General features: G+C 34.7%; 1 protein-coding gene, 1 long non-coding RNA gene and 1 pseudogene across 4 annotated transcripts in view; 2 read left to right on the top strand and 1 right to left on the bottom strand.

Moving 5' to 3' along the window:
- Positions 2,669–4,448, bottom strand: LOC104710920. Of its 3 annotated transcripts, XR_755144.2 has the most exons (5): positions 4,241–4,447; positions 4,031–4,123; positions 3,366–3,847; positions 3,218–3,285; positions 2,669–2,881 (listed from the first exon to the last, which is right to left on the bottom strand). It is a non-coding gene; the product is annotated as an uncharacterized LOC104710920 (long non-coding RNA). The 3 variants fall into 3 exon arrangements; XR_002033560.1 differs by lacking the exon at positions 2,669–2,881 and having other exon boundaries at positions 3,024–3,285; positions 3,366–3,857; positions 4,241–4,448; XR_755143.2 differs by lacking the exon at positions 2,669–2,881 and having other exon boundaries at positions 3,024–3,285; positions 4,241–4,446.
- Positions 5,700–10,520, top strand: LOC104710919 (annotated as a pseudogene).
- Positions 18,381–20,802, top strand: part of LOC104710918 (peptidyl-prolyl cis-trans isomerase CYP71) — a 4,776-nt gene continuing 2,354 nt past the window's right edge. The window contains exons 1-8 of the mRNA XM_010427573.2: positions 18,381–18,647; positions 18,958–19,043; positions 19,227–19,315; positions 19,554–19,793; positions 19,891–20,012; positions 20,225–20,300; positions 20,430–20,537; positions 20,614–20,790. Coding sequence (XP_010425875.1) covers positions 18,457–18,647; positions 18,958–19,043; positions 19,227–19,315; positions 19,554–19,793; positions 19,891–20,012; positions 20,225–20,300; positions 20,430–20,537; positions 20,614–20,790 — 1,089 coding nt within the window. The 5' untranslated portion in view covers positions 18,381–18,456. The remainder of the gene's footprint in view (positions 18,648–18,957; positions 19,044–19,226; positions 19,316–19,553; positions 19,794–19,890; positions 20,013–20,224; positions 20,301–20,429; positions 20,538–20,613; positions 20,791–20,802) is intronic.

Genomic DNA, 20,802 nt, shown 5'->3' with positions numbered 1-20,802 from the left:
TTCTAATGTCTCTGAAGCATTTTTCCTTTAGATCATGTAAATGATTTGCTCATTGCACAATTCATTTTTAAAGGAAAATGGAGGATTTAAGATCTCAAACAAGGAACTAAACTTTATACATGTAAGGTAGTAGTCTGGACTGGTGGTTAGGTGGAGGAGAAAACCTTTACGGAATGACCAAACAATCAAATAAAAAATTTAGTTACTCTTATTTTCTCCTTTAAGCTTTTTTTCTATTGCCATATGGAGTAAAGTTTTCTATTAAGTTATGGAGACACCATGAGCCTACGTGCATGTACACTACGACATATTCATAAAGTTAAAACAATGCAGCTTAGCCTAAGATATATATCACACAACGGTATAATTGTGTTAGAAAATGATTTTTTGAGTTTAAAATTTCATTATACATTCTTTTATTTATATATTATTCTAACTTGGATATTTGTTAAGATTACTACGGATAGGGAGACCTAAAGCTTAAGATAGATGATCAGATCTCTATTATATATATATCGAAGGAAGACATTAGAAGAAACAACGTTAGACGAAGTGATTTGTAATTGATTTCAGTTAACTTATGATATGGGACTTCAATTTCAACTTTCGCTTATGTCTTCACGTAACAACAAAATAAAGATGATGAGGATTTGCCTTAATCAATGACGAAGTGAATAAAATCACCAAAAGGTGATCTTTATTTTATTTTATTTTTGGTTTAAAGCCACTGAATAGGCTTTGAAGTTTGAAGGATTCGTATCATTTTACATCTTGTGTTGACAGGACAAAAAAGGTGCTTTTGATGTTAGGGGTTACTAACAGTTAAAAGAGAAATAAATTACACATTATCTGAATCTGAGGATGAAAAATGTGCAATATTAAGGAATATAATATTTATTTTATATCTCTAAACTTCACCATATTTAATAAAAGATTACTCATGGGATAAATTCAAAACTCAACAATGATGGTAGATCTCGGCTATTTCTGTAAAGCCACAGCGGAAACAACGTCCAAACAAGTTATTGTCGTAGTTTGAAAGTGACATGTATTAATATGACTATATGAGTCTATAATTTTCAATAATCACAAAATTTGCCTTAAGTGTATTGCAAAATGGTTACATCGCAAAACAACATGTCCTAAAAGAGAATCAGTCTAAGCTTTTAAACATTTTGTTATTCAAAAAAGTAAACATGATTAATAAAATCCATTATACATGAGGGTGTAGTTTAATTACTTAAGATACATAATCTTCTCCCTAAAATTTATATAATTTTTATCAATTAAAAAAATCCAATTAAGAAAGCAAAATACAGAAATATAAAAATCTAACAGTTAAAAAAATTACCAATCGAACAAATACTAAGATAAGCCCGTGCGTAGCACGGGGCAACTTCTAGTATATCTATAAAGAAATGTCTATTAAAGCTTCTCAAAGAGACTTACGGGTTTGTCCGAGTCCTCATCGAAATGTCCCACTCCCACGTGAAATGGTTTGGCAGGGAGGCTACTGAATAGAGTATTAAACAAAATAAACAGAAAACCCAAAACTACATCGATTTGTAGTAATTCTTTTAGTTTGCTGCATACGTGAAATCCACAACATCAAGATTTTACGGTAGATTGACACTGTTAATCTTTCTGCACGTTTTTATATATTTTAGCACTCATAAAACTTAAATGCATGAATTCAAAATAGTGTCATTGTGAAGATATGAAAGAGCCAATTTTCTAGATAAAGATGATAATTTTGAACTTTTTATTCAGTAATAGTCACATATATAGTGAATAAAGATCATGTTGAATGCTTAGTTCTACTATGCGAATTTCTAACCTAATAGTGTTTACAATAATGGAGCTCAGAGGCGAATTGTTTTGAAAGATACACTACTTAAAAATCTACCAGAAAAAAAATGTGAATTACAAATTTTTTTAACTTGAAACCTAATCCAAACTAAGCCCTCCTAAAGTTGATATATAGTTTACAAATTACAATATGGTTGTGTCACCACTCTAATGCAAATCCAACATAAATGCATTGATAAAAGAATATGATTGAAAAGTTGAAACTACGAAATCTTAAATTTTCAACAACTACAAACTCTTATTAGATGACACCTATATAAAACTACAGATTTTTTAAAAAGAGATACAAAAATTGATTAACAAAAGTTTAGAGAGATGAGACTCAATTCTTCTACAGAAAAAAAAAAGTTTATTAAAACCACTGAGTTCGAATAGCTCAAAATTCTTCATATATATAATATCCATTAAGTTAATAAGGTTCTTAGATTCTAATTCGGGCAATTAAGACTCAATTAGTAGATATATTTAGTTCATGAATCTACTCTTTTCTCTTCTCTCTCAATCTCACTCTCCTCCTAAGTTTTTTGAGTTTTTCACAAAGGGTTTTGAGTTGAGCTGTTGAGGAAGAGAGTAGAAATATTCAATGGAGGAAGAATCGACTACTTATGTGTTTAATGGAGTAGAAATATTCTTAGGTCGGACGTGGACATAAGAATTGATTCGACTTGGCTTATGTGTTTCGGATTTCTTAGAATCCAAGGATATATATAACACACATCACTACGTTTGTAACACACACACATCTAATATTTTCGTTATTTAAAAGCAACCACGATAAGTATCTCATTGAAAGATTTAATATATGTTATCTGAAGTCACATCTCACATAGTTTTAATAATAGTAAATAGGACCTTGTTTTTCTTAAAGAGTAAATACATAAGGCATCTCCACTCCAGTACCCCTCCTAAGTTACTCAGAAATTAATTAATTATAAAATTAATACTAAACTAATTAAAGTAACCCACTTAGAACTTAATCAAAAGTATTCCTCCACTAAAGAAGTTGCTCAATCTGGCNGAAAAAAAAAAAAAAAAAAAAAAAAGAAGTTGCTCAATTATTTAAATAATAATTTTTTAAATTTTGTTTATTAATTATCAAATTTTAAATATATAAAATGATAAAAGAATTATTTAAATACTTTATATAAATAGAAAACAAAAAAAAATTACATAATTCAGATCATTAAACATATTTTACAAAATTCAGAAAATTAAACATACATTACAAAATTCGGAAGATGTAAACAAGAAGACGATTGCGAAGTGAGGAATGAAGGAGACCAAATTATATATATGAGAAAGATGTAAACAAGAAGGAAGAGGATGAAAAGAGAGAAAGTGGGAGTACCAAATCTAATTGTATCCGAAGAGGTCTTTTCAAGGGAGTCGTTGTCTTTTGCTTCCTCTTTATACAATCTGCAACAAAGCCATGATAAGTCACAGTTCTGTCAAGGCTCATCATGTACTACCGTGTGATAAATGTTGAAACTCTTTACCTTGACAATGAAGATGTTACAAGCACGAAGCTCTTCGATTTTCTACCTGTAAGCTTTGAGACCTTCAAATAGTCCCTACAAAGAGCCAAACCAATAATCAAAACGTATATATAGACGCTAAAGTTATAAACTTTTGCTGGCTATCACACTCAGTTCAAACAACTATACACAAGATATGACTATACAGATCATTTTCTCACTCATTTAGAGATTAAAGGCTTCAAGTTTCTTAATCCTGTTTTCTAATAAAACCCAAAGCTCCTACAATCAGTGAGATTTAGCCACAAGTGGTAAGAGAAGAAAACGTATCTGGCCATAATTGAGAATCGGTGGACAAGGGCTGATTGAAATATCCCCATAAGAAATGATCTTTCCTTGTGAAAAGCTCTCACCTTGTCTACATTTGACTACATACATGTGATCTGGTCAGAGAAAATCCAAGCTCTTCCCATTTCACATTCGCATACTTCTCATCTGCTTCACTGTTTTCATCTCAATGCATTATGCATGACACCAAAAAGAATGAGTAAATTGTAAATATTAAAAAAAATAAACAAACATCATATATGATACCAAGATCAGGAGAATTCTAATAACCAAAATAATTTTTTTGTTTTCATTTTCTTTCGTTTATCATAATTAACGATTGAGGCTCGTATTATTACCTTGTAGTACGAAGAGGTGATGAAGAAGGAGCCATAGCAGATTTGAATTGGCATCAAGGAATGAGTCTCATCAAACATCCATGGAAATATCATCTACGTATATAAATCCAAAAGTTGTAATTTTAGTTAACAAACGTGAACCAACCAATCATCCAAGCTACAAGAGTAATTTTTAGTCATATAAGGGAATGAAGACCGTAACATAGGTACCTTCAAAGAAGAAGGGCTCATCGTCTTTGCTTTGATCCTATCCTCCATCGCTCTCGGATTGTTCTGATTGTGCTTCTCCGCCCAAGACAATTAAGACCGAACAAGTGTAATACTCAGTCAGAATCCATTAATCAGAGATAAAGGAAAAGGCAAAGAGAGAGAGAGAGAGAGAGAGAGAGAGAGAGAGAGAGAGAGAGAGAGAGAGAGAGAGAGAGAGAGAGAGAGAGAGAGAGAGAGAGAGAGAGAGAGAGAGAGAGAGAGAGAGAGAGAGAGAGAGAGAGAGAGAGAGAGAGAGAGAGAGAGAGAGAGAGAGAGAGAGAGAGAGAGAGAGAGAGAGAGAGAGAGAGAGAGAGAGAGAGAGAGAGAGAGAGAGAGAGAGAGAGAGAGAGAGAGAGAGAGAGAGAGAGAGAGAGAGAGAGAGAGAGAGAGAGAGAGAGAGAGAGAGAGAGAGAGAGAGAGAGAGAGAGAGAGAGAGAGAGAGAGAGAGAGAGAGAGAGAGAGAGAGAGAGAGAGAGAGAGAGAGAGAGAGAGAGAGAGAGAGAGAGAGAGAGAGAGAGAGAAACTTTCTTAATTAGTTGGAATCGAACAATGGGATCTCCATCCATCGGCTTCTTCATCGCAGTCCCGAGACACCACCGGCGGCGAACCTTCTCTGTCCCGAATCGTCACATCTTACGGTGAAGCCGATCGGAGTGGCCATCGTCTTCCTCAACCCATAACCCTCCAGTTTTAGCCGGAAAAATCAAAGGATTCAAGGTCTTGAATCCTCTGATTTTCCGATTTCGATCTTAATCGCCATCGAATCGCAGTTGTGGGTCGAGAGAAAAGAGAGATAGAGAGTCGGGGAAGAAAGAAATGAAAAAATGAGCAAAAAAAAAAATACCTTTTATATTTATCTATTTTCCAATAGCAAATAGCCACGTCGCAGTTCTCATGGGTTTATTCAAAATGCGTTCCAAAGGATCGATACTGTTTATTGGACCTGAAAATGGATTTTTTATTCAATTTTGGGCCCAATTAGAAGAGAACTCAAGAGAGTCACTCCCAGTGGAAATGGTCTAACATGCTTAATAGCACCTTGTTGCAAACCAATCTTGAATGCTGTTGCCTCCACCGATCGTACTGAGTGACATTCTTATCAATCAGTTTAGTAAATTTTTCTGCTGTAGAAGGTGTTTCTCCATGTCGTGGTTACTTTTAAATATTTTTGTTATTTAAAAGCAACCATGATAAGTATCTTATTGAAAGATTTATTGAAAGATTTAATAGTATATGTTATCTGAAGTTACATCTTACATAGTTTTAATATCAATGAAAACAATAATAATAAATAGATGTGCACTAAACTTGGATTAGGTACAATAATTTTGTCGTTAGCAATATTTTCCATGGAATATCATTATTTATTCTGGTATGATTATGATACGAAACATATATCCATGGAGTTTCTGTGCCAAAAGAAAAGAGTCAACGTTCAGTATCCATTATACAGAAAGCCTCTTTGTTAGTCCTTCCTCCATGTAAAATCTCGACCCGATCCACGCTTTACCATACTAATGAATTCTTCTTTTTTCCTTGGCTCAGTCGCAGCTGCGATTGGCTTCTTAACGATTTTTAGAAAATTTAGGGTCAAACAAGATGACAAAGAAGATACTAATTCTGTTTCTCTACCTCCTTCATCATCGGTTCCTCTATCGTCTTCGTCTCAAAGCTGGACACACCAAGTCTTTCCGAGTTTCCGCGGGGAAGATGTAAGGGTAGACTTTCTCAGTCATATTCAGAAGGAATTCCAAAGAAAAGGAATCATTCCGTTCATTGATAACGAGATCAGAAGAGGAAAATCCATCGGCCCTGAACTCATTACGGCGATTAGAGCATCTAAGATCGCGGTTGTCTTGTTCTCAAGGAACTATGCTTCTTCTAAGTGGTGTCTTGATGAGTTGGTCGAGATCATCAAGTGTAGCGAAGAGTTGGGTCAAACAGTGATACCCATTTTCTATAAAGTGGATCCATCTGATGTAAAGAAACTCACTGGAGATTTTGGGAGTGTCTTCAGAAATACTTGTGCGGGCAAAACGAAGGAGGTTATTAGAAGATGGGGACAAGCTCTGGCGAAAGTGGCAACAGTCGCCGGTTATGATTCTCGCCATTGGTTCGTCTTTTTTTCTTTTTTCTATTGCTTTTAATATTTCATAGTATATAAGTTGTGAGAATCGTAACCATAACCTATATATATTGAATTAATGGATTGATTGATCGTCTCCATCTCCTTTAGGTATAATGAAGCGGCCATGATTGAAAAAATTGTCATTGATATATTGAACTTGTTGAATAATTCCACGCCATCAAGTGATTTCGATGGTTTTGTTGGGATGGGAGCTCATATGGAAAATCTGGAATCGAAGTTATGTTTAGATTCAAACGAAGTGAGAATGATAGGAATCTGGGGTCCTTCTGGGATTGGTAAGACCAGCATTGCCAGATTCTTATATAAACAGCTCTCCGGTAGTTTTGAACTGAATGTTTTTATGGAGGATATCAAAGGATACATGTATGCAAGGCCAGTGTGTTCTGATGACTACATTGCAAAGTTGCAGTTACACAAATAGTTTATCTCCCAGATAACTAACAACAATGACATTGAGGTTCCTCATTTAGGAGTTGCAAAATACATGTTGCACGACAAGAAAGTAATTGTTGTTCTTGATAACATCGACCACTCAATATACCTAGATGCTATCGCAAAAGAGACTTGGTGGTTTGGTCCTGGAAGTCGTATAATCATCACAACACAAGATAAAAAGCTTTTGAAAGCACATGGCATCAACCATATTTACAAGGTGGGTTATCCTTCAACAGATGAAGCATGTCAAATCTTTTGTACGTATGCTTTTGGTCAAAATCTCCCTGAAGATGGTTACGAGGATCTCGTAGTGGAAGTTACATGTCTTTTAGGTAAACTCCCTTTAGGACTAAGGGTCATGGGATCCTATTTCAGGAATATGTCTAAGCAGGAGTGGGAAAAGGCAATTCCGAGGTTGAGGATTAGCCTTAATGGAGAGATTGAAAGCATTTTAAAGTTCAGTTACGATGCCTTAGAAAAGGCGGAGAAAGATTTATTTCTTCATATAGCCTGCTTTTTTAACGGTGAATCCATTGGGATAGTAGAAGCCATTCTTGCAAAGGATTTCTTAAATTTAAGGCACAACCTTCACATCTTAGCTGAAAAATCCTTCATATCTTTTAATCGCATAGATATGCATAATCTGCTAGTATTATTGGGTAGAGAAATCGTTCGTTCTGAGCCTGGTCAGCAGTCCATTCGTGAGCCTGGGCGACGACAATTTTTGGTTGATACTAAAGACATCTGTGAAGTATTGACTGATGAGGCAACCGTATGCTTTTTTACCTTTATCTCTTCATTCCATTGCTCCCTGCAGATTTAATAATTCATCCGATAACTAACAATTTCTATTTTCTTTTGTACCTTTCTTTCAGGGTAGTAGATTTGTTGTAGGCATAGATCTCAACTTATCTGAGATTGAGGACAAGTTAATTGTTAGTGAGAGAGCCTTCAAGAGAATGTCTAATCTTAAATTCTTAAGATTCCATTGCGCATACGGTGACCAGAGCTATAAATTGTACTTACCGCATGGTTTGAAGTATCTTTCGCAAAAATTGAGGTTACTAGAATGGGAACGTTTCCCCATGACATGTTTGCCTTCAAATTTTTGTACGCAGTACCTTGTCAAATTGAAGATGCGGTACAGCAAACTTCATAAGCTATGGGAAAGTAATCAGGTATGTAGTTGTTATATACTATATTTTTGTCTTCAACTTTTTAATTTAGTTTTCTTTCTTGTGGATAATTTATTTTTCTCTCTACACCTTTTAGACTATCCTCATCGGTGGATTTATGTTGTTTCTTAGTTCATTTCTTAGGTGTAGATAATATTAATTATTCAGACATAAGTTAAGAAATGCAAGATTCGTTTCTAATTTTAGGATTGCAAGAAACGTCTCTTGCTGGACAGGTGTCACAAAATCAGTGGGTCGAGTCTTAATTGGGACAAAGGGGTTTTTTTTTTTTTTTTCATCTCTCTTTCATTTTCCTTTTCTCTCTTTTATCTCTCTCTCTCTCGAGACTTTTCGCGATTTGCTTTGATTCTCTTCTTCGATTCCGAAAAACTGATTGCTTCTCTTCCAGTTGATTCCCACGGCTGATTGTCCATGGATTCGGCCGCGATTTGGTTTCGGTGAAGCAGGAGGCATGTGATTCCGGTGGAGATCGATCCGTCGAAACCCTAATATTTGGGGAAGATTCAAGCAGTTCGATTTCAGGTAATTGTTCTTGCATGTCTAGTAATTGTTGTTTGTTTATTTGAAAAATGTCTCAATTTTAATTTAATTATGTCTTTTGTTTGTATGCCGGTTTCATTTGCGTTTCATCAATTGGTTGTTTTGTATGTTTATAAATCATGGATATAGGATTCGTTTTTGTTGAAATTTCATGGTTTTTGAGTCCATATAAGAGTCCCAGTTGATCTATGTAACAACTTCTGTCGCTAATTAAACGAAAGAAGAAGAAAGATTTATTCTTCATATATTCTCTTCGTATCAGTGCGATTAATCCTCCCGATGTTGCTATTGTATTTCCCATGGATGGGTTTCATTTGTATCGTTCGCAACTTGATGCTATGGAGGTTGAGCTTTATTTGATTTTGAATAGTTCTCTCTCTCTCTCTCTTGCTCTTTGTTTTTAACCAGACTTTTTGAATGTCTCTCTAGGATCCCAAAGAAGCCCATGCGAGAAGAGGAGGTGAGATCTGTTAAGAGTTATCTTCTACGTAAGGTTTCAAAGTGTTCAAAATTGGTTTGACCCCTTTATCCATTAACCAGCTCCATGGACTTTTGATCCTGCACTATTGCTTAACTGTTTAAAGAAGCTGAGAAACGAGGTAAAGAGATTGTTACAAGATTTTTTGTTGACCTTAGGGTCTTGGAGTTACAACACTTGCATTAGACTCTGATTAGTTTTCAAGCTGTTCAGGGATCAGTTTATGTACCATCATTTGATCATGGAGTTGGAGATCCAGTTGAAGATGATATCTTTGTTAGCCTCCAGTAAGTAGCTTCCCGAACCGGTTGAATCCTAATTCAATAGTATCATACAGTGTTCAAGAAAGCGGTCTAGGCGGCCGCCTAGACGCCGTCTAGACGCTAGGCGCTCAGCAGACGCCTAGATGACCGCCTAAACCGCTTAAAATTACATTAATTTAATTTTAATATTTATTTTTGATTTTTAACTCTATATATATTTAAATTATCAAGTTTTATATATGCATACGTAATTATAAATGTTTATATGTTGTTCATATAACTTAAATAAATGTATTTTCTTAATTTTGTTTACAATTTATAATTTTTTTATTTTTCTAACATATAGTTATACATAATTTTATATATATAATGTTTTATGTTGTAAACGCCTAAACCGCTTAAAAACCGTCTAGGCCCTGATTAGGCGTTCTAGGTGCTAAATGCTGGATCACCGCCCAGATACCGCCTAACGCTTTCTTGAACACTGGTATCATATAATGGTTTTATGTACCTCTTCCCGAGACAATCAGTCTTCTCTATCTCCTCTTTTTACAGGCATAAAGTGGTAATTGTAGAAGGAAACTACATCTTGTTAGAAGAAGGATCTTGGAAAGACATCTCGGATATGTTTGATGATAAGTGGTAAAATTAATCAAAAGTGTTTTTACTTAATTTTTTTATCTCAATATTACCAATTACAATATCTTCCATCTTCATTTGAAAGGTTCATCGATGTCAATCTAGATACAGCAATGCAACGAGTTGAAAACCGGCATGTCTCAACTGGTATGTAGTACTAAGTCCTTTTCAATGACCTTAGAGAATCAGTTTTCAATTAATGAAAGAACAACCAGAAACAGTAGCAATGTGTAATCAATCAACTGTGTAATCAGAAACCAGAAACACTAGTAGTCCGTGTTTATTTTTTGAGTTTTGTTGTTCATAATCAATCAACAATTGTTGTTTCATAGTCGGATTGAGTTGGTTGTTGGTTGTTGTGTCTTTAATGGATATCTTTACACAGTTGGTATTAGTTAAGACTCATGTACTTGTAGTTATGCTTTAATGGATGTCATGTCTTTACATAGTTACTAAAACCATTTCTTGTTTCTTGTTTTGTGAGTTTCTTTTAGTTGAGCTCAAACAAGTCACACTTAAGGCGACAAGGAAACAACATTTCAACCAACCGAAAGAGGTAAATATACACCTAATTGGTTTATATTTAAATTGATTGCTTTGTTGAGTCGGTAGTATCTATTTTGGGATAGTGAGTTATAGCATGACTGTTTATTTTTGCTCCTATGTGTACTTCTTTGTGACTAGGTAGTAATTATTCTTAATTGGTGGTTGTTCTTTCATTAATGGAAGTGACTAGGTTGTGTATTCATTGTGTGTTTGGTCTTACTGCAGAAGATCCTTATTTCCGACAAAGAAGAGACGCCACAGGAAGGCTTGGTCTTTCTCCGATCCAAAAATGTACTGCAGCAATTAGGCTACTAGCATATGGTGGCGGGTGTGATACGGTGGACGAATATGTCCGACTTGGTGAAACAACTGCTCGAAAATGTTTGCAACATTTTGTCAGTGGAGTTGTCAATTTCTTTGGCGATGAATATCTAAGAAGACCCACACCAGAGGATCTTCAGAGATTACTATATGTTGCAGAAGAACGTGGATTTCCCGGGATGGTTGGAAGCATCGACTGTATGCATTGGGTTTGGAAGAATTGCCCAACAGCTTGGAAAGGCATGTATACACGAGGATCCGGCAAACCAACAATTGTTTTAGAGGCGGTCGCGTCATATGATCTCTGGATATGGCACGCGTTTTTTGGGTCTCCAGGTACTTTTAACGATATCAATGTTCTTGATCGATCTCCTGTCTTTGATGATATACTTTATGGTCAAGCTCCACAAGTTACTTACTACGTTAACGGCAGAGAGTACAATTTGACTTACTATCTGACAGACGGTATTTATCCAAAATGGCCAACGTTTATTCAATCCATACCACTACCACAGACTCCAAAAGCATCTTTATTTGCTGACCGCCAAGAAAGCTACCGAAAAGATGTTGAGCGTGCGTTCGGTGTCCTACAAGCTAGATTCGCGGTCATTAAAAATCCATGTCTTTTATGGGATAAAGACCAAGTGGGATTGATTATGAGGGCGTGTATCATACTCCACAATATGATTGTCGAAAATGAACGAGATGGATACAGTCAAGCTGAGGTTTCTGATTTCCCACAAGCAGAGGGTGTGGATCTTTCATATTCTATCAATATGAATTCAAATATTAGCAACGTGCTGAATGGTCAAATAATAATCCGTGATAGAGAAGTGCATGACCAATTGAAACTTGATTTAGTTGAACATTTGTGGACTAAATTTGGATATTATATGTTTCATGTTTTAATTAAATATGTTTCTATGTTTTATTTCATGGTGTATTTTATGTTTTTGTTTTTTAATGTTTTGTGTTTTAATTTTAAATGTTGTATGTTATTTTATATTTTTATTAATAAAATATGTTTCTATGATATATAAAATAATTTCGAATCTTTTAAGATATTAATTATTATTTTACTATATTTATTATTAAGAAACCTTTAAATTTGGTTCTACCAATAATCAACAAAATTTTCCTTAACTCTTAGCAAAGTTTCTTCTCTTTTTTTTATTATTAAAAATGCCTTAAGAAACAACTAAGAAACTAAACCAATGAGGATAGTCTTAGGCCTAGGAAGTAGTTATCTTGACAATCCATTTTTATTTGTTTTAAATCTTAATGGTTTANTTCTTTGATTTATTTTCCTTTTTTTTTTTCTCTTTTTTTTTTTTTTTTTTTTTTTTTTTTTTTCATGTTGCCTTTATTTTGTTTGTACAGCGGCTTGAAAATATCAAGTGGATTGATTATAGTTATTCCACAAGACCTGAAAGAGCTTCCTGATCTCTCAACTGCTACTAATCTTCGAGAAGTGGATCTTACTGAATGCTCAAGTTTGGAAGAGCTTATATTCTCTATTGAGAATGTCACTAATCTCCGACGATTATGTCTCTCTGGATGCTCAAGTTTAGTAAAGATTCCTTCGTCTATCGAGAATGCTACTAATCTCGTACATTTGAGTCTCAGGGGCTGCTCACGTTTGGTGGAGCTTCCCTATTATATTGGAAATGCCACTAATCTCCGGAACTTGTATCTTGGTATGTGCACTAGTCTGATGGAGCTTCCCTCCTCTATTGGAAATGCTACTAATCTGCAGAACTTGTATCTTGATATGTGCACTGGTCTGGTGGAGCTACCTTCCACTATAGGCAACCTTCAGAAATTGCAATGCTTGAGTTTGGAAGGATGCTCAAAGCTAGAAGGTCTTCCGAATAACATCAACTTGAAGTCTCTTGATACACTTGTTCTCATTGATTGCTCTCTTTTGAAAAGTTTTCCTGAGATCTCTACAAACACCATGTCTCTCCAGCTCAACGGAAGTGCAATAAAAGAAGTTCCTTTGTCGATCAAGTCATGGCCCCGTCTTAATCGCTTGGAAATGTCATACAGTGAAAACCTCCAAAAGTACCCGCATGCTCTTAATATCATCACATCACTATGTTTGGACGATACAGAAATACAAGAGATTCTTCCATGGGTCAAGACAACCAATCGTCTTTGGGGACTTATGCTCAACAACTGCAAGAAGCTGGTATCACTGTCACAGATTCCAGGCTGTTTATCATACCTAGACGCTAGTAATTGTGAGTCTCTGGAGATACTAGATTGCTCTTTTCATAATCCAAAGATCTATCTTGACTTTACCAACTGCTTAAAACTGAATAAAGAAGCGAGGGAACTCATCATCCATACCAACAGTAGACGTGCGTTGTTACCTGGTGGAGAAGTGCCTGCACGTTTTACTACCCGAGCTACTAACGGCAGTTCCATGACAGTGAAATCTAATCAATGGCCTCTTTCTACAACCTGGAGGTTTAAGGCTTGCATCTTGCTAATTGATAAGGGTGTCACTGGGGCTGGTGATGATGGTGACAGGAGCGAGGTATATCATCGCATCATTTACAAACGAAATGGTCTCACTCTTAATGAAGAAGCAGCGAATAAGTTTCTACCTGTCCTTTTAACAGAGCATCTGTACATGATAGAAGTTGAAATAGATAGGAAGCTTTCACCGAAATTGTCTTTAAGTTCGGCGTTGAATCTGACAAATGGGGTATAGGAGAAGGAGGTGTACTCCAACTCCCTGATAAAGACAAACACTGAAACTAAAGTTCACCGGGGAATGAGAGTCCAAAGACAAAGGAGGAACAACCAGTGATTTTATCTCGATATATCTTATATAATAAGAGAAGGTTTTTCTCAACTTCTGCTTAGAACATGACATCTGGCTTATTATATAACTGACACATGTCCTCTCTTATTCTTAAAGGCCATTGTTTTTATATTTTCAAATTGGGCCTAACAAAATAAAACCAGTTAAAAGTCCAGCAAATATAATTGACAGTCTTTACACCCATCAGGAGATATGAACCAAACGATGTCAAATTCACCTATACTCACTTTCTCACAATCATCGTTCCCAGCAGCTACCACCTCCGATGTACCTTCACAAAAATCTCCTAATCCTTGGGTTTCTTTGGTTTAATTTTCCTACTCCACCACCAAATTCTAAATCATTTCTGGTTTAATGTCTGTGTCAAGATCCCGAACACCTATTTGAAGTTCTGAATTGTATGTAACATTAATCCTGTCCAAAATCCTTTTTAAATTGCTTGGTATCAAATTTAGAAATATTAAGAAAGGGGTTTAGATCTTCACTACCAATTAGAATCATATAAACCATTATTATGACGTTATTTGTATTACTTATTACAATCTTTAAGGTAATTAAAAAATTCCATTGAAGTATATCCTTCATTTTCATCTTTACGTTTACCACCCAATTATAACGTAATGAAAATAATACCAAACACCTATGATTTCATGGTCATTAACATTTCATTCCAATCCCTGATTACTCTCCCTCATCCATTGCATTAAGTTTTTTTTTTAAATAACAACCTTTGACGACACTCATCTTCTCTCTCACACACCATGGGTAAAACTAAAACAATAGCACCCTACTCTACCCTTGATTCAACCTCCAACGAAATACACAACACTGGTATCAATAGGATTGTTGTTTGGGTCATCCATATTTGGGAAGTTCGAGACTTTTGAAGAAACAATATGTTACTTATTGTTCCTAATGAAAATGTCTCCTTACTGATGAAAATGTATATTATCTCTATGATTGTTCCTCTTGACCCTTGATTTACCTCCATTTTAACACATTCATTTAGCCTTTGTTTTAGGATTGTGCTATACAAGCTTCAGTTGTTCCTAATTGTGTGTCTAAGTTTCAAGATCAATTGGTTAAAGGCCAGTTGTACAGCATCAATGATTTCGATGTTGTTGCATCCTCCAACCGTTATCGTTGCACCAAACACAAGTGGAGAATTGTTTTCATGGAGAAAACGTCTTTGGAGACTGTTAAAAATGACAATGCTCTATTGGTTTTGATTATTTTAGGTTCTCTACTTTTTCAGACTTGCTTGATATGGTAAACAAGGGTGAGGAGCTTCCAGGTAACAACCTTTTTTGCATTGTTCGTATTTCTGGTCTCTTAGCTTCCACTCTGTTCTTCAGTATATGATTTATATCTACATTTACCCACTCACCAGATGTTGTTGGCCAAATATCCTCGTCTCGAACATTTGAAAACAAAGATCAGAACCACCCTTCAAAGACAACTTTCAGTTTAATACTGACTTGCATTTTAGAAAGGTATTGGGTTTTTTTTTTTTTTCAAATTCGTTCTACATTTTGTAAGTCTGTAACTGTGTAACATTTATGGTGTTTGTTGTAGTGGTGACAACGTATACATATCTCTTTGGAGAGAACTTGCGGTCGATGTCCATGCCAAACTTTTAACCCTAAAAGATGAAACAGTTGTTGTCATTGCAACCCATGTAAACCCACAAAAAGTTAGGCGTAAGTGTTTTGTTTTTAACGTTCTACTTTCTATTAAATACTAATTGGTTCAACGTTAGTGTTCTAAAACTTAAGACCAATGTATATGAGCCTATGAATGAATATAATGCTAACAATGGGCCATATGTATTCTTGACAATTTCAAAATTAGAGCATGGGTTGACAATTTCAAAATTAGAGCATGGTTAATTCTGTTTAAGATTTGATGTTCTTCATCTTCAATTCAATAAACCGTGGAAAGCTAAATATTGTTTTAGTAACGTCCCATTATCACCTTTAAATCCCAATGAATTGGCTTACATTTATATCAAAAAATCAGTTTCAATGTTTAGTCATAAATTTATATTGCAATCTCTTATTTCTCTTCATCTAGAGTTCTATATTGTCCCATTAATTTTAAACGGCCAAATTCTGCTACTATAATGGCTGCTGGCTGGTCCCTTAAAATGTATATTTCATGTGATTGTATTCTATTTCGTACTTAAATTATTGTTATGATTCGAGGAAAGTTTTAATGTCTCTGAAGTGTTTTTCCTTAAGATCACGTAAATGACTTGCTCATTGCATAGTTCATTTTTAAATCCCATTATCACCTTTAAAATCCCAATAAATTAGCTTACATTTATATTTAAAAAATCAATTTCAATGTTTAGTCATAAATTTATATTCCAATCTATTATTTCTCTTTATCTAAAATTCTATATTGTCCCATTAATTTTAAACGGCCAAATTCTGCTACTATAATGTCTGACTGGCTGGTTCCTTAATATGTATATTTCATGTGATTGTATTCTATTTTGTACTCAGATTATTGTTATGATTCGAGGAAAGTTCTAATGACTTTGAAACATTTTTCCTTTAGATCACGTAAATGATTTGCTCATTGCACATATAATTTTTAAATCCCATTATCACCTTTAAAATCTCAATAAATTAGCTTACATTTATATCCAAAAATCAAATTCAATGTTTAGTCATAAATTTATACATTCCAATCTCTTATTTCTCTTTGACTAAAATTCTATATTGTCCTAATTTTAAACGGCCAAATTCTGCTACTATAATGGTTGACTGGCTGGTTTCTTAATATGTATATTTCATGTGATGTATTCTACTTCATACTCAAATTATTGTTATGATTCGAGGAAAATTCTAATGTCTCTGAAGCATTTTTCCTTTAGATCATGTAAATGATTTGCTCATTGCACAATTCATTTTTAAAGGAAAATGGAGGATTTAAGATCTCAGACAAGGAACTAAACTTTATGCAAGCATGTAAGGTAGTAGTCTGGACTGGTGGTTAGGTGGAGGAGAAAACCTTTACGGAATGACCAAACAATCAAATAAAAAATTTAGTTACTCTTATTTTCTCCTTTAAGCTTTTTTTCTATTGCCATATTGAGTAAAGTTTTCTATTAAGTTATGGAGACACCATGAGCCTACGTGCATGTACACTACGACATATTCATAAAGTTAAAACAATGCAGCTTAGCCTAAGATATATATCACACAACGGTATAATTGTGTTAGAAAATGATTTTTTGAGTTTAAAATTTCATTATACATTCTTTTATTTATATATTATTCTAACTTGGATATTTGTTAAGATTACTACGGATAGGGAGACCTAAAGCTTAAAATAGATGATCAGATCTCTATTATATATATATCGAAGGAAGACATTAGAAGAAACAACGTTAGACGAAGTGATTTGTAATTGATTTCAGTTAACTTATGATATGGGACTTCAATTTCAACTTTCGCTTATGTCTTCACGTAACAACAAAATAAAGATGATGAGGATTTGCCTTAATCAATGACGAAGTGAATAAAATCACCAAAAGGTGATCTTTATTTTATTTTATTTTTGGTTTAAAGCCACTGAATAGGCTTTGAAGTTTGAAGGATTCGTATCATTTTACATCTTGTGTTGACAGGACAAAAAAGGTGCTTTTGATGTTAGGGGTTACTAACAGTTAAAAGAGAAATAAATTACACATTATCTGAATCTGAGGATGAAAAATGTGCAATATTAAGGAATATAATATTTATTTTATATCTCTAAACTTCACCATATTTAATAAAAGATTATGGGATAAATTCAAAACTCAACAATGATGGTAGATCTCGGCTATTTCTGTAAAGCCACAGCGGAAACAACGTCCAAACAAGTTATTGTCGTAGTTTGAAAGTGACATGTATTAATATGACTATATGAGTCTATAATTTTCAATAATCACAAAATTTGCCTTAAGTGTATTGCAAAATGGTTACATCGCAAAACAACATGTCCTAAAAGAGAATCAGTCTAAGCTTTTAAACATTTTGTTATTCAAAAAAGTAAACATGATTAATAAAATCCATTATACATGAGGGTGTAGTTTAATTACTTTAGATACATACTCTTCTCCCTAAAATTTATATAATTTTTATCAATTAAAAAAATCCAATTAAGAAAGCAAAATACAGAAATATAAAAATCTAACAGTTAAAAAAATTGCCAATCGAACAAATATTAAGATAAGCCCGTGCATAGCACGGGGCAACTCCTAGTATATATATATATATATATATATGTATTGTTTACTCGTGCAATTTGTTGTGATTATCACCACTCTGGTGGAATTGGTTTTCCCTATTTTTTTTGGGTTACTTAAATTCTTCTCATGTCACAATTTTGATAATATATACTAAAAATTATCACATCTATAAAGAAGCTTCATGAATCCATAAGAGCTATAATAACACATTCTGAAGTTTGTTTATGTAGTTGGCAGTACTTCTTGAGTTTACATTTTGCAACAACAGCAACAAAATCTCAAACCAAGTTTCGAAATATGTTTCTCTGTTCTTCGATGATATTATTATTTAACTAACAGAGTTGTATTAAGAAAAATTCTGCAAATATCTTAATTGGGTAAGGCTCACAAATTTATATGGGCTTCAGGCCCAATAGATATGTTTAGTTCATGAATCTAAACTTCTCTGCTCTCTTCTTCTTTTTACCGTCTCTTTCTGAAAATTCGAAGTTGCTTTCAATCGACGGAGCTTTGAGTTGAGGAAGAGAGTAGAGATCAATGGAGGAAGAATCGAAGAATGGTGGAACCGCGAGTCCAACTAAAGAATTGGCGGTGGTTGCGGTGCCCCCGCCTGAAGTGGAGGAGGAGGAGGATGCGATAGTCGGACCTGGACCTGCTCCACGAGGAAAACGCAAACGTCCGCTTCAGTTCGAGCAAGCTTATCTTGATTCGCTTCCTTCTGCTAATATGTAAGTACTTTAGAACTTTCTCTGTTCCTCATTAATCTAGTTGATTGAATTTTTGGGGTTTAGGGTTTTAGTTTCGAGGAGTTGGTGCTTACTTCTCCGTAACCTAATGGAATTAACCTTGGTAACGAGCTAACATTTGCAATGGAAATCTCAAATTAGTGACAATTTAGCCTTAGTTGAGTCCTAGTTAATAATACATTGGTGGTTCTTATTACTGCTTCAACTTGAGCTTTTTGGAATTCATGAGATTTGTATGCTTGTAATCTGTGAATTCATGAGATTTGTATCCTTTTTTGCTTTCTTTCTCCAGGTATGAGAAAAGTTATATGCATCGAGATGTTGTTACGCATGTTGCTGTTTCAGCAGCTGATTTCTTCATAAGTGGAAGCATGGATGGTAATGTTCTCTGATCGTTCTGGTATTTATGTGATTTGTGATTTCATTCTGGGTTTTGTAATGTCAAAGCATAGAATAATATATGTTATAGTCTCTTTTCTTCCAGATACTAATGGATTACAGTGAAACTTTTCTGTATATATCATTTTGGTTGTTATAAGTATGTTTTGTTTCATAATCTAGGTCACTTGAAATTTTGGAAGAAAAAGGGAGTTGGTATCGAGTTTGCTAAGCATTTCCGTTCCCATCTCGGTCCTATTGAAGGTCTAGCGGTAAGTATCGCCAGTGATTTACAATGTGAACTCTTTTTTATTTAGATCTAACATACTGTCACCTCAAATCCAGGCATATGCTCCATGTTTGATTGAAAGATTAGCTTTTTATTTATATATTTTATGAATGAAGATAGTTGACCTGGTGGGAACTTATAGTTAGACATGTTATGGTTTCCACAGTTTTTGTGTTTGTTTCTAGTTCTGTTATCAACCATGACTCGTTTCAACAATGCAGGTTAGCATTGATGGTTTGCTTTGCTGTACAATCTCAAATGATCATGCTGTTAAAATATATGATGTTGTCAACTACGACATGATGGCTATGATCGCTTTGCCATATATCCCTGGTGCTGTTGAGTGGGTCTACAAACAAGGGGATGTCAAAGCCAAACTTGCTGTTAGTGACCGAAACTCATCGTTTGTGCACATTTATGATCCCCGTTCTGGTTCCAACGAACCCATTGCTTCAAGAGAGGTTTGTTTCAATCTGTTTTTCTTTTGTTGCTATTTCTTGACTCATCGTTTTATACAAAGCTAAAAAGGTTTTTCTTTCCTAATCTTTGTATGCCCAGATACATATGAATCCAATTAAAGTCATGAAGTACAATCCTGTTTCGGACACAATGATTTCTGGTGACACAAACGGAATCATTGAGTACTGGAGTTCGGCGACATTGCAGTTTCCGGAGGATGAGTATGTCCTTGTCTCACTTCTTATCATAAAGGCTTTTATTAGTGGCTAATGTAGTTAAATATCGTATTGCTGAGAATGACTCAAAGAGCGCAGCATGTAGTAGAAATACTTTAGTTGCCAACTTCTTAGTTGACCATCTTTAGAATTTGAGTATGGTTGATGGGCTGCTATCACCTATGGTTCACAATTTGACCTTTTACTTGTTGTTGTAGGGTGAACTTTAAACTGAAGAGTGATACAAATCTCTTTGAGATTGCAAAGTGCAAAACAACAATCTCTGCCATTGAGGTACTTATGTGGCATTTAGTATCTTTAGTTTCTCTTTATGTGCTTAAAATGCAGATATAAGCAATTGATATGTCCGGTGAAAATCATAGTGCAAGTTTTCGTCTCTAAATTTTGTGAAATTCATTTCAGGTGAGTCCAGATGGTAGACAGTTTTCCGTTACATCTCCTGATCGTAGGATTCGCGTGTTCTGGTTTATAACTGGCAAATTGAGGCGGGTATATGATGAGTCACTTGAGGTAAGGTTACATATTCGATACTTTTCTCTTTACATGTTGTTTTCACATTAATCTTAATGATCTATTCCACTATTAGGTGGCCCAAGATCTGCAGAGGAGTGATGCTCCATTATACAGGCTTGAAGCAATTGACTTTGGTAGAAGAATGGCAGTTGAGAAGGACCTTGAAAAAACCGAGAGCGCTCCGCAGCCCAATGCTGTTTTTGATGAAAGCTCTAATTTCCTTATATACGCCACTCTTCTTGGAATAAAAGTAAGAAATCCA

Source organism: Camelina sativa, chromosome 9, assembly GCF_000633955.1.
Source record: "Camelina sativa cultivar DH55 chromosome 9, Cs, whole genome shotgun sequence".
Classification (NCBI taxonomy): domain Eukaryota; kingdom Viridiplantae; phylum Streptophyta; class Magnoliopsida; order Brassicales; family Brassicaceae; genus Camelina; species Camelina sativa.
This window is presented reverse-complemented; position numbering and strand designations above follow the sequence as displayed.